At 42.8% G+C, this 15,535-nt stretch overlaps 1 protein-coding gene across 8 annotated transcripts in view; it reads right to left on the bottom strand.

Moving 5' to 3' along the window:
• NUP153 (nucleoporin 153) overlaps nt 1-14,168 on the bottom strand; it is a 58,724-nt gene extending 44,556 nt beyond the window's left edge. For 6 of the 8 annotated variants that reach the window (XR_014061679.1, XM_081518137.1, XM_081518142.1 and 3 more), the window contains exons 1-2: nt 13,481-14,168; nt 1,519-1,741 (exon numbers count right to left, since the gene is read on the bottom strand). Coding sequence is in view for 5 of the 8 variants with exons in the window: in XM_081518137.1 (XP_081374263.1) it covers nt 1,519-1,741; nt 13,481-13,600 (343 nt within the window). In the remaining 3 variants the exon portion in view is untranslated. Of the gene's footprint in view, nt 1-1,518; nt 1,742-9,716; nt 9,895-10,473; nt 10,599-13,480 lie in introns of all 8 variants that reach the window. The other 2 variants (XM_081518141.1, XM_081518140.1) reach the window with 2 other exon arrangements.
• Between the last annotated feature and the right edge of the window lie 1,367 nt (nt 14,169-15,535).

Raw genomic sequence — 15,535 nt, 5'->3', positions numbered from 1 at the left:
TCTTTCAATTAAATTATAAAAGGAAAAATAACCTGGTGAAAAATGGAAAAGGGGGATATGAATAGCCCATTTCTCTAAAGATATATAAATGGTCAGTAAGCGCGTGAAAAGATGCTCATTATTAGTGATCAGAGAGATGCAAATCAAAATCACGATGAGATACCACTTCACATATACCAGAAGAGCTATATTTAAAAAAATGAAAAAGTATTTGTAAAGATATTGCATTCTTCACACAGTCTGGGTAAAGAAATTGCATTCCTCACACACCACTGGTGGGAAGGTAAGATGGTGTAGTCATTTTAGAAAAACAGTTTTTTCCTCAAAATGTTAAATTACCTGATGACCCCGCAATTCTACTTCTAGGTACCCACCCAGGAGAAAACACATCCACATAACAACTTGCACAGTAATACTCAAAAAAGCAGTGTTCTCAATACTCCAAAAGTAGAAACCACCCAAATGTTCAGCAACTGGTAAATGGATAAATAAAATGTAGTTTATCCAAGTTTACCCAATATTCATATCCATGAAATATTATCTGGCAATAAAAAGTTCTGATACATGCTATGACATGGATGAACCTTGAAACCATCATGTTAAGTGCAAGAAGCCAGTTACAATAGATCACATATTTTACGATTCCATCTATATCAACTGTCAGTCTAGACAAATCTATAGATACAGATTGGTGGTTGCCTGGGGCTGGAGGGGTAGGGATGGGTAGTGACTACTAATGGGTATAGGATTTTAGGGGAATGGGGTGGGGAAGGATGGTAATTAAAGTGTTCTAAAATTGGTGACTGAACAACTCTGTATATACTAAAAATCAATGAACTAAAAAAAAAAAAATCACTGAACTATACACTTTAAATGGGTGAACCCTTTGTTACGTGAAGTACATCTCACTAAAGCTATAAAAAAATACATCAAGTGCAATGACAGAGTAACATTCTCAAATATGTCACATTCATGGGTTACCAGAAGCTATTAAATATTTACAAACCCCACAAAAACGCCTTAAGTAAATCCAAAACGCACTTAAAACAGGGCCGCCCAGTGTAAGATTAATGAAACAGCCCAGCTGAGCGGGCTGCAGAGGATGGGAGCCAGCTGCAATCACACCACGCCCAAATCCACGTGCTATGGGGGGCCTCACCACACTGCTCCCTTAGCTCCAGGACCCATTCACATTCACTCTCTCCAAAACCACTTATGAGGGTACAGGGGAGAACAGATTATCTTGACCAAAATCACATGACTAACAATTGGTGGTATGAAAATTCAAACCCAATGTCTATCAGCAGAGCTGGCGCTCAACTGATACAGTATTTCAACCTCCCTTAATACACAAAAAGCTAAATTAAAAAGATACCAATTTGAAGGTGATCATCACCCTCCTCCAACATGGTTTCTGTACTACACAATTAGATTTACCACAGCTAGACGTTATAAAAATATTTTAGATTAAGGCATGAAGACCTATCATTCAAAACAAAATATTCACATTCTATTTACCTTCTGTATTACTGCCTGTTGGCTCAGGAGTGATTCTCCCATCGTGAATGTTCGCGCTCTCCTCATCAGAGTATATATGGTCATCTTCCCTATTTTCTGGCCACTGTGGCACCTCTCTTGTGTCTGTTGAGCAGCTACATACATCTTCATTCTTGCTGAAGTATCGCTGTAGCCATCCAGGCACAATATTCTTAACAGATTCTGTAACCCTGCTAAGAATGCCCTGTTGAAGAGAAAAACATGGAAGGCAGTTTAGAAACTTATCTTTTAAATTAAGTACCTATATATAGAAAGGCATACCGAGCAAAACATTACTATTTCTAACAAAGTTTCCTAAATTTAGTTACTTGAGTTAACACTGACATAATGCATTTTACAAATTCTATAGACTTTATGAAATTCCTACTTTTTTCTTTCTTCTATATGCACGTGTCCATGAGCCAATAACTACCGCAAATGGCCATATGACTCTAATCCTAAAAATCTCCAACAGGCTTTCAACTAAACAATATAAATTTTAGATTTAGTAGTAAGATATGCACTAAAATGCTATAATCCCAGACAAAAGGTAGCCATCTTGATCCCAGCATATTAAAGCAATATAAATGCCTTCAACAGCTTCCTCAAGCAAATATTTTCTGTACATTCTTTAACAACAAAAACTTAAGACAAATAAAAAGGCAGTAAGACAACAAATTCAGCATAAAAAAACCCAAGACTTTCATTGATGGTAAAAGTTTGTTATAGTAAATGTTGCCTAAAAACCAAGAATTTTATTACAGTAACTTTTAAAGGGAGAAAAAGATGTGATACAACTATCAGCGTTATTAATGTTCATTATAGCTTTGCTACATGTCAGACACTGTACTCAGCAGTTTATACATATTATTGAATTTACTCCTCGCAACAATTTTATAAAACTGCTTTTAACAGTGCCACTTGACAATGAAGAGGAATAATGAAGTAATGTGCCCAAGGTACAAACACAACTGCTGCGGAATATCTAGCATGGACTTTGGGGTCAGCAGGCTGTACTCTGATTTACTCTAGGTAAAATAATAATAACAACCTTTCCTACTATTACTTGACAGGAATTATAATGAAGATCAAATGAAATAATGTGAAAGCACTTCACAATTTACTAAATATTAACAGAAACATACACTGACAATTTTATTGCTGCTGCTGCTAGGTCGCTTCAGTCGTGTCTGACTCTGTGCGACCCCATAGACGGCAGCCCACCAGGCTCCCCCGTCCCTGGGATTCTTTAGGCAAGAACACTGGAGTGGGTTGCCATTGCCTTCTCCAGTGCATGAGAGTGAAAAGTGAAAGTGATGTCGCTCAGTCGTGTCTGACTCTTCGAGACCCCATGGACTGCAGCCTAGCAGGCTCCTCTGTCAATGGGATTTTCCAGGCAAGAGTACTGGAGTGGGGTGCCATTTCCTTCTCTTGCGGAGCACTAGTCAGACACTAATTAAAATATATCAAAATACTATGTAACCAATCAGAAAAACAAAGCTTAGAGTAGACAGTGCTGAATACAATGTAGCTTACATGACTACTTCCTGAGCATTTCCCAACTGTAGCCATGATTTTTACCTGTACTGTTTTCTATCTGTGTGTGTGTGTGTGTTAGTCGCTCAGTCACGTCCAACTCTTTGCGACCTATTGGACTGTAGCCCGCCAGGCTCCTCTGTCCATGGAATTCTCCAGCGGAGAGTACTGGAGTGAGTGCCATTTCCTTCTCCAGCGGATCTTCCCAACCTAGGGATCGAACGCGAGTCTCCAACATTGCAGGCGGATTCTTTACTCTCTGAGCCGCCAGGAAAGCCACCAGGATGTATATTTGTCTTAATAAACAGCTCTTTCTACACAATAAAACCTACCAAATCACAGATTTGATTCTGTACCAGTCCTCACTTGCCCTTCCCTGACACCATCTCCGATGACTGTCTCAACAAAGTGGCTCGTGAGAGATTCTGGAGGTCATTAGCTATCAGAGGATGGAAGGAAAGTGAAGTCTCTCTTCCTGGGTTCTCTCTGCTCAAACACTCCATCTTTAAAACTACAGCTCCAGCCAGTCAGCCCTTGCTCCACACCAGTTACATGGTTTCTTCCCCTTATCTGTCCAGTCCTAGGGGTGGCAGCAGCTTCCCACTACTGCTAGTCTCTGAGCATCCTGCTATCCTCTATGTATTCCTTTAACCACCAGCATTTATCTCTGAGCAGACTCTTAAAAGAAATTTCAGCTGGAGCTAACTGTTTCTTGCTGGATCCTTAACTGATACAGCAGTGTACTTTCGTTAAATTCGTTTAACATGAAAATTAAAGTCAGCCCGTTCACTGGATTCATCATCTTAAGCAACAATGGAACACGTGTACCACATTCAGGGAAACATATTTTTTTGGCCGTATGTTGGTATCTTAGTTCCCAGTGAAAGTGAAAGTCGCTCAGTCCTATCCAGCTCTTTGTGACCCCATGGACTATACAGTCCATGGAATTCTCCAGGCCAGAATACTGGAATGGGTAGCCTTTCCCTTCTCCAGGGGAATCTTCCCAACCCAGGGATCGAACCAAGGTCTCCCACACTGCAGGCAGATTGTTTACCAGCTGAGCCACAAGGGTAGCCCTTAGTCCCCAGATCAGGGATCAAACTTGGAGCACCGGGAGTGAAAGCGCCAAGTCCTAACCAGCAGGCCACCAGGAAATTCCCCAGGAAGCACTTATTACCCAAAAGTTACATCCAACTTTTATCTCTGTAAAACAGTACATAAATGGACCAGGAAAAGAGGCTTATCCTGATGAATATTTTAAAATCTTATCTAACCCACAGAGGTAAAAGCAAACATTGTTTTACTTCATTCAATTAATTTAATCAATACTTACTGATCATACACTACATCAGGCAAGAACACTGGGGATAAAGCAGGGAACAAGTTCCTGCCCTCTTGGAGCTTAGATGCTAAGTTAGGGAGACAAACAAGTGCAACATGTAATGCATGATGCGGTGATCCGGTGCCACGGACAACAGAGCAGGAGAGCAAAACCGGGCCGCTGCTTCATACAGGCAAGGACCTGAGAAAAAGTGAGGAAGGTGCCTTGCACATTTCTAGCAGAGAAGTATTATAGACTGAGGAAGCAAAAAGTGCAAAGACTCAAATGTAGAAGTGTCCTTGGCACATGCTGTCCAAGCTTCTAGTAACCTTGTTAATAAATGCTTTATCTAATGGACTTGAAATAACTACTTATATCCTTAAAAATTCCCCTTTGATCATATGGGTGTGTGTGTGCATGCATATGTGTGTGTGTGAGAGAGAAAATATCCGTGTGTAATCCTTCTGTTCCAAAACCTAAAACAGTGGTCCTCAAACTGGAAGTCTTCAGACCAGCAGCCTTGTGTCACCTAAGATCATGTTAGAAATGGAAATCTGTTTTAACAAGCTCTTGAGGTGATTTTTATGTAAATTAAAGTTTGAAGAACACTGTACTAAAATCATCTAAAAACTCAATTACAGGTTTCCCAGCTAAGGCCATGATAAACATAACCGTGAGAATAAGCTTAACAACAAAATTAACTATTTCTGACATTATCTCAAATGCCATGCCACTTATACCAATTTTCAAAACTATCTACTTTATAGTATGAATCCTGAAAATCAAACATAGAAGAGAAGTAAAACATAAAAAAGCATACTTCTGAATCTATTTTATTCCCAGTTAAAGACAACTTCTGCTTTGTTGACTATGCCAAAGCCTTTGACCGTGTGGATCACGACAAACTGCAGAAAATTCTTAAAGAGATGGGAACACCAGACCACCTTAGTTGCCTCCGGAGAAATCTGTATGCAGGTCAAGAAGCAACAGTTAAAACCAGAAATGGAACAACCGCCTGGTTCCAAATCAGAAAAGGACTATGCCAAAGCTGTATACTGTCACCCTACTTATTTAACTTATATGCAGAGTACATCATGAGAAATGCCAGGCTGGATGAAGCACAAGCTGTAATCAAGATTACCAGGAGAAATATCAATAACCTCAAATATGCAGATGATACCACCCTTATAGCAGAAAGCAAGAGGAACTGAAGAGCCTCTTGATGAAAGTGAAAGAAGAGAGTGAAAAAGCTGGCTTAAAACTCAACATTCAAAAAATTAAGGTCACGGCATCTGGTCCCATCACTTCATGGCAAATAGAGGCAGAAACAATGGAAACAGTGAGAGACTTTATTTTTGGGGGCTCCAAAATCACTACAGGTGGTGACTGCAGCCATGGAATCAAAATAACGCCTGCTCCTTGAAGAAAAGCTATGATCAATCTAGACATCATATTAAAAGAGACATTACTTTGCCAACAAAGGTCCATCTAGTCAAAACTATGGTTTTTCCAGTAGTCACATATGGATGTGAGAGCTGAACCATAAAGAAGGCTGAGCGCTGAAGAAGTAATGCTTTTGAACTGTGGTGTTGGAGAAGACTCTTGAGAGTCCCTTGGACTGCAAGTAAAGCAAACCAGTCAATCCTAAAGGAAATCAGTCCTGAATATTGGAAGGACTGATGCTGAAGCTTCAACACTTTGGCCAACTGATGAGAAGAACTGACTCACTGGAAAAGACCCTGATGCTGGGAAAGATTGAAAGCAGGAGAAGGGGATGACAGAAGATGAAATGGTTGGATGGCATCACCAACTCAATGGACATGAGTCTGAGCAAGCTCCAGGAGTTGGTGATGGACAGCGAGGCCTGGCATGCTGCAGTCCATGGGGTCGCAAAGAGTCGGACTCGACTGAGTGACTGAACTGAACTGAAAGACTTAACACATTTATTTATAGTAAATAATCAACTACCAGATACTAAAAGTTTAAAGAACAGCTCCTGCATTGCTGGTGGTTTCTTCACTGTCTGAGCCACCAAGGAAGCCCTAAAGAACTGCTAGGGAAAAGACATCTTCTGATCACGCAGAGAACAAGGCAGACAGAGTAAGAAACCCTATCTACCATACAGATTTGGAGAAGCACTTCCTTGGCTGGCAATTTTTATGAATTTCAGCCACTAACGGAAAGCAGCAAAAAAAAGAAGAGCTAGAAAAGGGGAAAAATCGTTTTCTTACCAAAGGTTTCTTTGACTCTATTACCAAATAAGGGCCTTTTTATTGAGATAAAGGTTATTATTTCAATAACCTTTTCAAGAGTTATTCAGATAAGACATTCCAGGTCTTCCCAGGAATGGGGCAAATCAGCTTCCTGTATGGAGCCAGGAGAAAGAACGTTTTGTGATACATTGTTTTTTTTTTTGGGGGGGGGGCCATGCAGCCTGGGTTCTTAGTTCCCTGACCAGGGATCAAATCTATGACCTCTTCAGTGAAAGCTCAGAATCCTAACCACTGGACAGCTAGCAAATTCCCTGTCTTGTGATATTAAATACGAACAACCTAACCTTGAGGGGGAAATAGAGGTACATGGAGTAAAGGTCTGCTAAGCAGTGAATACTCAAGCCCAACTTTACCAGAGTAGCTCTCTCTCCGCTTTCAGAGGCTTCACTGTAACTTGATGTAGTTTTCCTAAAGAAAAGCTTCTCTCATCCTCCAAATCTAGGACTGCCACTCACTTACATGCACCAACAGTGCCCTGTACTTCCTACGTGGAGGTGATCTGTCAAATGGGATGGCAATGACAATCTCTCACCTCCACTAGAGGATCAGCTCTGTGAAGGCAGCAACAGGTCTGTACAGTGCAGATTAGCTGCTGCATGATTTTAGTTTATCTACAGACGCACTACTCAACCAGCTTCTTATTCCCACACGTGATACGCCATGGCAAGTTTCAAAAAAAAAAGGACATCAGTAATCCTAGAATTCAAAAAATAAATAATACATTTGCTTGGTATAACAGTTTCAGTTTAAATATTTTGTTGCCACACTAATAGCCCTTCCTCCAAAAAACAATTTGTAAAACTATCCAAGAGCACAGGAAAATCAAACCATCCTTTGGAATGATAAATAACACAAAGTCATTTAGTTATTTGTAATGAAAAAGAAATTCTTTGCCTATACATCTTCTCATCAGTTTACAATCTCAGAACAAGCAGAGACACTACACAGCCTTCCTTCTTACCTCGAGCTCTGTTCCTGCTAGTTTTCTTGATTTCAGTTCTATTCAACTCTTTTCTTCACATTATCCTCTATTAAACAGTAGTATTCAGATTATAAAATCTCTTTTCTCACATCAACTTTACTGGGTCTCTCTCTATAAATATCAAACATAATCTTCAGTTTGAAGGTTCTGGGGCCCTATTCTCGCAGAAAACACTGTTGTTTTGATTTTTATCTGCTCTTTGGGCTAGATTTTGCTCAAGTTTGTCAATGACCCTTAGTTTTCTCCCAGGGTTCTGTAAATTCTCTCCTCACTCCCTCAACTCCCATGTCACTAGTTTTCCCTCTTCACTCTTTTTGGAAGTCTCATTTCAACTAAACTCCCTAATCAGTTTTCCCCCTGCTCCATCCAACCCCAAGTGAAGAACAAGGGGTAAGAACCAAAGACTTCACGTGGACTTGAATATCTAATTATAAAATATCTTTAACACTAAATAGTAAAAACCTAGATGCCACTCTAATCTTTCAGTTATTTCCAGTTTTTAATACATCCATTCGTACATTACTTACTTTAAAAATGTATCTATTACAAAGTTTTCAAATTCTAATGCAGTAAGATTGAATCTGATTTCAATAATCTGAATTTAACCCAAGCTGTTGTCACATTTTACAACCCATAGTTAAGCTTTCCCTATCCAACAAGTCTAGATCTTTCCAGCCACGTAAATGGATATCCATCCATTCTTTATATGTTTCATTTCTCTTTTCAATGTCAAGAGATTAAGCCAAAAAACATGAGCATACAAGTTATTCTAGTTAAAAACAATTTTAAACTATAACTGGCCACAATTTTCAACCTCCTTTAAGGCTCTTTAACACTAATTCAGGTAGGAGAAACATGACCTGGCTTAATCTCTTATTTTTAGAGATTTGTATTACAGAGGTAGAATTAATAGATAATTAACAGTGATCAAACAACAAGGGCAAGAAAAGGATTCCCTAAAAGACCTTCCAAACTAGCAACAGGAGACCCAATAAAAGCCTAAGGCAATTTAACCCACTGAAAGTTATTAAAAAAGATACTGTCACTTTCCTTTCACAATCTATTTGGAAACTGGATGTTAAAGTGTATTAAGTCACAAGCAAATGGGCAGGGAAACTGAAGTATCTTTAGACAGAAGAGGCATTCTATCACTCTGTTTCAGACAGTAAATACGTTAAATTGTATCTGGTGGAAAGACTTTTCAACTGGGCTTCCCAACACAGAAGAATCGTTCAAAAATATATTACAACCATGACCATAAGCTAAGTAGCTACAAGTAAAACGTTTTTGAAAATACAAGGTCATTAACATTACATCTTTCCAGTAATATTCTGTGCCTAATGAAATGGTTTTAATTAGTGACATCAGACCATTTTATTTCAAACTAATAGGTAATTGCCTCAAATGGCTTTCCAGGAAATGGAGACATCTGGGCTTTTTTTGTCATGAGAAAAATCGGTGAGTAAATTGATAAACTATTACACAAGGGCTTCTCATCACAAACAAAATTTTCTACTATACATTAAACAATATGTGGATTTATCTTCCTATACACTTATATGACTGGCTGCTGCTAAGTTGCTTCAGTTGTGTCCGACTCTGCCACCCCATAGACGGCAGCCCACCAGGCTCCGCCATCCCTGGGATTCTCCAGGCAAGAACACTGGAGTGGGTTGCCATTTCCTTCTTCAATGCATGAAGGTGAAAAGTGAAAGTGAAGTCGCTCAGTCCTGTCCGACTCTTCGAGACCCTATGGACTGCAGCCTACCAGGCTCTCGGTCCATGGGATTTTCCAGGCAAGAGTACTGAGTGGGTTGCCATTGGCATCTATGAGGAAAATGTTTTTTTAAATAGTTTAAGACTGTTTAAAGGTTTGGCCTCATCACTCAGAAAACAAGTTGTAAAATCCAATACAAGCCTATAAAAGATTGAAGTTGGGTATATAAAAGAAAGATATCTCTACTAATCAGAGACTAAACATCTAAATCAAAAGGTTCTATTTAACCACAACAGTTTCCAGTGAGTCCTTACTATATATGCCAGGCACAGTTCTAAGAGCTTTACTTACATTATCTCACTCAACCCCTCACAACAGATTTCCACTTTACAGATGAGTAAATTAAGCAGAGAGAACTTTCCAAGTCCAGGCAGAACAAGGATTCAAACCCAGATGCTCTGAGTGGATTACAGCACTTTTTTCTAACAACTATGTCCATTTGTTTTCGCTGACAGTATTAATTAAACATCTAGGATAAAGCAAATAAAGATAAAAGTCAAAACAACTCAGGGACTTCTGGGATGAATTATGTATTCAATCTTTAAATATCCCTCCTTTTCAAAACTGAGAATTCTCTTCAGCCATCCAATAACAAGCAGTACATACTTTTCTGGGACAAAGTTATCACACAGAAGCTACCCAAACAGCAAAAAAACACACAATCTTATACACCAGTATTAGGCGAACCATCGTCTGTGGCCCAAATTCAGCCCTCAGCCTGTTTTCATACAGGCCTCAAGCTAAGAACGATTTTTACATTTCTTAGAGTTATAAAAACAAAGAACGTGCAGGAACAAAACCTAAAGTATTTACTATCTGGCCCTTTACAAAAGAAGTTTATAGACTCCTGATCTAAGCTACTGAATAGATAAAGGCGCTTTCACCGCCCCCTCCCTCCAAAAAAACAGCTAAATGCAGAAACTGACTTGAAGGACAAACTGCCTCTAGTAAGATAAAATGAGTGGATTCCCTTAGCTCCAAACCAGAAGACAAAACCAATGAAGCACACCCCCCAAAAAAGGGCAAAAATAAGTAGTTCCCCTCTCACCAGGAGGTGGCAGTAGATTCTTCAAGAGGCAAGGTTCTGATTTGCCCATGGGCTCAAGGTTTTTGTGGCGGCTATTAAGAAAAGCAGCTTGACCTCTCCAGAGCTCACTTTCTGGGCCTGACAATCTGCACAAAAAGGAAATGGGAAAGGAGACTGAACAGGCAACAAGAACTAACCACATACTCTTTAGGGACCTGTTCACTCCCACAGAAAAATGATACCACTTCCTAAATGCATCTGGGCTAAGAGTTAAGGGGCAGGGAAGAAGGCAGGTGAAAATGATCAACTTAATCATTCAGTGCTGTTCTTTACCTTCGCTTCTACGATTCTTAAGTTACCAGCCTTCAGTTAGTTAAGACAATGAATTTTTCTCTCCACAACTTCAAGCAAGATGCCATTTTAAAGATCAGAAGTTAAAAGGAAAAAACGTGAACTTTAGATATACCTCAGCAGAGCTAAGCCAGAAGTCAAAACAGGAAACTGCAAGTCAGTGGAACACATGCACAAGTCACAGGCACTGTGTGACTATACAAGCCAGTTATCCTGACAAGCGATGGCAAAGGCCCACTAACTAACAGAGCCAGATCTCTCTTTCAGTCCTCAACCGCACAACCAAAAAACTTTGTTTTTGCCCAGAAACCAGTGGACGTTTAATCAAAATACATAAGTATAAAACATGCCATGTCATGAAGCTCCATGCTATTCATGATGACTCAGCAGCTGCTGCTAAACACAGAGGTGACAGCCTAGGATAGCTGACAGCAAGCAGGTAGTCTACAAGTTCACAGAAGTTTTGGTAAGGAACATCCTTATTTTAACATTTAAAAAAAATCCTCAAATTAAATATTTTTTTGTATATGCCTGGATACTTTTCTTTGATAGTAATGGCCAATACTAATTGTTGTTGTTCAGTGGCAAGTCGTGTCCGACTCTGAGACTCCATGGACTGCATCCTGCCAGGCTCCCCTGTCCTTCATTACCTCCCGAAGTTTGCTCAAACTCAAGTCCATTGAGTCAGTGAGTCATGATAGCCAACCATATTAGCCAATATTAATACCTGCAGAGTTGATTAAGAAACTCCCAAACAATTTTAATCCCAATTCAAAAGCTACAAATGTACTTTTTCAATTAAATGGCTTTGGCAAAAAGCTGAATACTTTAGACAGGGGGAAATGATAAACTACCAAACTTTAAAACAAAACTGCACAGTCTGAAATCATATCAGCTCTAAGACAATTTGGATCACAAGTGTTATGCTGTTAAGGCATCATCTCCCTCAAACTAGGTTTTTATCCAAGTATATTTAAAAATAAAGTGGGACTTTGGCTTTTGCCACCTGGAATATACCAACTCCTTTCTAAACTCTGTCCAGACCATCCAATGATCTGTATTTACGTTTCATTCTTTATGTAGTAACTTTCTCCTAAGGAAAGCACTCAGACATTTATTTTTTGGAAAAACCAGAAAGCACATGTGTCAAACTTCCTCGAAACAGAAGGATTAGGTTAAAGGGCCAGGCTTGTGACCTGAATTCTAATCTCGCTCCTCAAAGAAAATGTGAAAACCAAGCCTATCTGGGGGAACACTGGTGGGAGGTGATAGTAATGCCAAGACTTGTAACCATTAGTAGAGAGCTACCTAATATTCTAAACTACAAATTTCACTACTAAGAAACTTCTCCCAAATCTTTCCTTTTAAAATTCTGTTTTTAATGATACAATTTAACAACAGCAAACATGTTTAAGTGTTAAATATTTATCATCATCCGGAATAAAGCAATCTAGAAGTCTACCTTTAACAGTACACAAGTTATCAGACCCTTTTGCTACTCTTATAGGTTTAAGGCCCACAGTTACTTCCTATCTTAGCATCAGTGAAAAGGTTTATTAGAAGGTTTTCAACATTTTCCCACTCAATCCCCCATAACAAGCAAAACTTAAAATACTGAACTTTCTCAGAATCAAATGTCTGAAGATAAACTCATTTTTTTATAATTTCAAACACCCACGAGTGCACAAGGTGGTTAAATTTCAAGACCACCAACATTCCTGTAGTGTCGAAAGTACCTAAACTTCTAGAATACCCACTGCAATATTAAAATATTTTGTGCATGAGATCAGAACTGGAGTCCCGGTCAACTGTGCATAATGGCCAATTCTAGCCTCCAAAATAAAACGCGCGGGTATGTAGGCGGGGGGGGGGGGGAAGAAAGCTTGGACAAAAGTGGGGAGGGAAGAGTCTCGCGACGGGAAAAAAAAGACGTAAGTGCGGAGAGGGACTTTCAAAAATGCCCCAGTGCCACTAACCATAACCCGGTTAAAGAAAAAAATAAAAATAAAAAATAAGCCAGAGCTCTTAGATCGGGGAGGGACACGGGGAGATGGAGAATTTAAAGGATGGAGAATAAGTTATTCCACTTTCCCTGTAAGAGCGCCCCCGCCAAGCCCCAGGTAGGTGCCCCGGCGGTGGAGGGGGGGCGGTGTCAGAGTCCTCAGGGCAGGCCCCCTCCCCGCACGCGCTGAAACGCGGGAGACTAGAAATCTGCAGGCGTGGGGGGGGGGGGCTCCCAGCCACAGCTTTTCCCTTTTCCCTCGAGGGACATGAGTAATGACCCCCTCCCCAAGCTCCTAATCCCCGCCAAAAAAAAAAAAAGGAAGAATTCCGGGCCACCGTGGGCCTCGGATTTGTGTTCCCGCCCTGCGCCCCGGCCAGGGGAAAGCCCCGGGGCGGAGAAGGCCGGGGTGCGGGGCGGGAGTTGGGGGGGGGGGATGGAGAGAGGCGGCCGAGCCACACGTGTGCGCCGCAGGGCTGGCCGGCCTCAAGCCCACTTCCCGTCGCCGCCCCGGCGGCCTCGGCTCCCGCCGCCTAGCCCGGGGCCTCCCGGACGCTCCACGTGGGGTGGCAGGGCCGCCCCCCCCTGCCCACTCCGTCGCCGCCCGCCCAATCCCACCCCCACCCGGGGGCCCACGAAGGGCCCCCCTCACACACGGCGCCGGGGCTCCCGTACCTGGTGCTGCGGTCGCCCCTGCTGGTAAGGCTTCAGCGGGCCCTGGTGGCAACGCCGCGTCCGGATCTTGCCGCCGCCGAGGCCGCCCCCTCCTCCTCTGCCTCCGGCTTCCGAGGCCATGGCGGAGCCTCCGCGGCTTCCCTCTCCGGGGCGGGAGAGGCAGAGGCGGCCTCAGAGGACCCCCGCCCCCCGCCTCGCCTCGCCCGGCCCCAGGCCCCAAGAGTCCGCCCGCGCTGCCCTCACAGCGGGGGCCCAGGCCCACCGGGAACCGCGGGGCGGCGAGCAGGAGCGGAGAAGAGAATGCGCGCCGGCGGCAGCGAGGTTGGAGAGGGGTGGCGGGGGGCGGCCCCAGAGGCCGAGGAGCGGGCGCTCCGGTCCCGCAGGCTCCCGCGGACCCCCGCCTCTGTATGTGTCACCGTCTCTATGGAGATCCCCCCGCAGAGAACAACGCGAGCGGCCCCCGGCGCTGCTGGGGCCTAACTCGGCCGCCGGCAGATGGGGATTCTTCTTCCGCACGCCCCAGCCGGGTAGCTGCCGCAGTTGAGGCCGCCGGCGCCGCCCGCCTACCCCTCCCCTTTGCGCACAGCGCCCGCCCCGCCGCCACCGCCGCCGCCGTCGCCGTCGCCGTCGTCCCTGCAGTCGCCGCTGTTGCGTCTATTGCCGCTGCTAAGGCCGCCGCTGCGGTCGCGAGCCAGAGTACCGTCACTCGTCAGCGACCGGCGAGCTTGCGTCATCACGCTGCGACTGGCTGATAGGGGAGGAAGGAAGGAAGGGCTGGTCGAGCCCGCGCTCTCGGCCGCGCGGGCCGCTGGGAAATGTAGTTCAGGGCGGGGGGAGAAGGCGAATTCTCGGAAAGGACGCGGAAGGAGAGCCACGGTTTGCCGCAGAGGCACAAAGCCAGGGGAGTTCCGTTCCTTTTCCTGTGCTCGGCTATAAACGTAGACTTTGAAAGAGGGATTTAACACAGAAGCAGTAACCTCCTTCTTACTCTCCTCCTTCCTCGTGGTTTGTAAAGAGAACAGAAAGTGAGCAGACAGTTAAATTAGACAGGAGCGAATATTATCTTATAAAAAGAAAAAAACTGGTTGAAAAAAACAATGTTCATGATCTTTAAGCCTAAAGCAGAATTAGAAAAACATACAGTGTCATTAATGTTCCATTGTTGCATAAGAGCTGTTGTCAAAGAAGCGAATTCTGGTTCCACCACTCTAGTTTGACCTTGGATAAGTCAAAACCTTCCTCCCCCCTATAAAATGGGAACTTGAATATCCACCTTATAGAGCTGTTGTGATCATCCGAGTGGAGCACTTAGTATATTTCCTGGTATATGGGAAATGGAGTAAATGAGTACAATGACTACCTACAGCAGTCAGTTCACGTTAGAGGTAAAGGGTATATTAGCAATAATAAAACTGTACACATACTTGCCCCAAATAGAAGACATATTTAGGAAAGGGAGTAAGTGAGCTAGGCTCAAACACTGAATCCACAAAGTATAGATATTTTAAGAGCTGACAGTTAAAAAGATCTTGATGATCAGGTGGTCTAGCCCTCATTCCATGGACAAGACAGGGGTCCAGAGAATTCAGGTGGCATATTGGAGGACCCTTAGCTGGGCAGACAAAGCCAAGACTATAACTCAACTTTTCTGTACGAGTTCAAACAGAGTAACCAAATGATTAGGAAGAAAATCTGCTACTGTGAAAACAACAGGCTTAATGGTCCATTTGGCTTCCCTGGTGGCTCAGATGGTAAAGGATCTGCCTGCAATGCAGATGACCAGGGTTTGATCCCTGGTTGGGGAAGATCCCCTGGAGAAGGAAATGGCTACCCACTTCAGTGTTCTTGCCTGAAGAATTTCATGGACAGGAACTGGGAGGGCTATAGTCAAGGGGGTCTCCAAGAGCCGGACATGACTATGCACACAGATACACGCTTAATTTTAAATCTATCACTTAGTAGTTATGAAGCCTTGGGGAAGTTATCAGTCTCCTAAGTTTCAGTTTCCTCATCTGCAAATAGAATGAGTGAGGTTGGTGGTTCTGATGAAAGGAT

Source organism: Giraffa tippelskirchi, chromosome 8, assembly GCF_054371585.1.
Source record: "Giraffa tippelskirchi isolate mGirTip1 chromosome 8, T2T-mGirTip1v1.2.pri, whole genome shotgun sequence".
Taxonomy (NCBI): Eukaryota; Metazoa; Chordata; class Mammalia; order Artiodactyla; family Giraffidae; genus Giraffa; species Giraffa tippelskirchi.
This window is presented reverse-complemented; position numbering and strand designations above follow the sequence as displayed.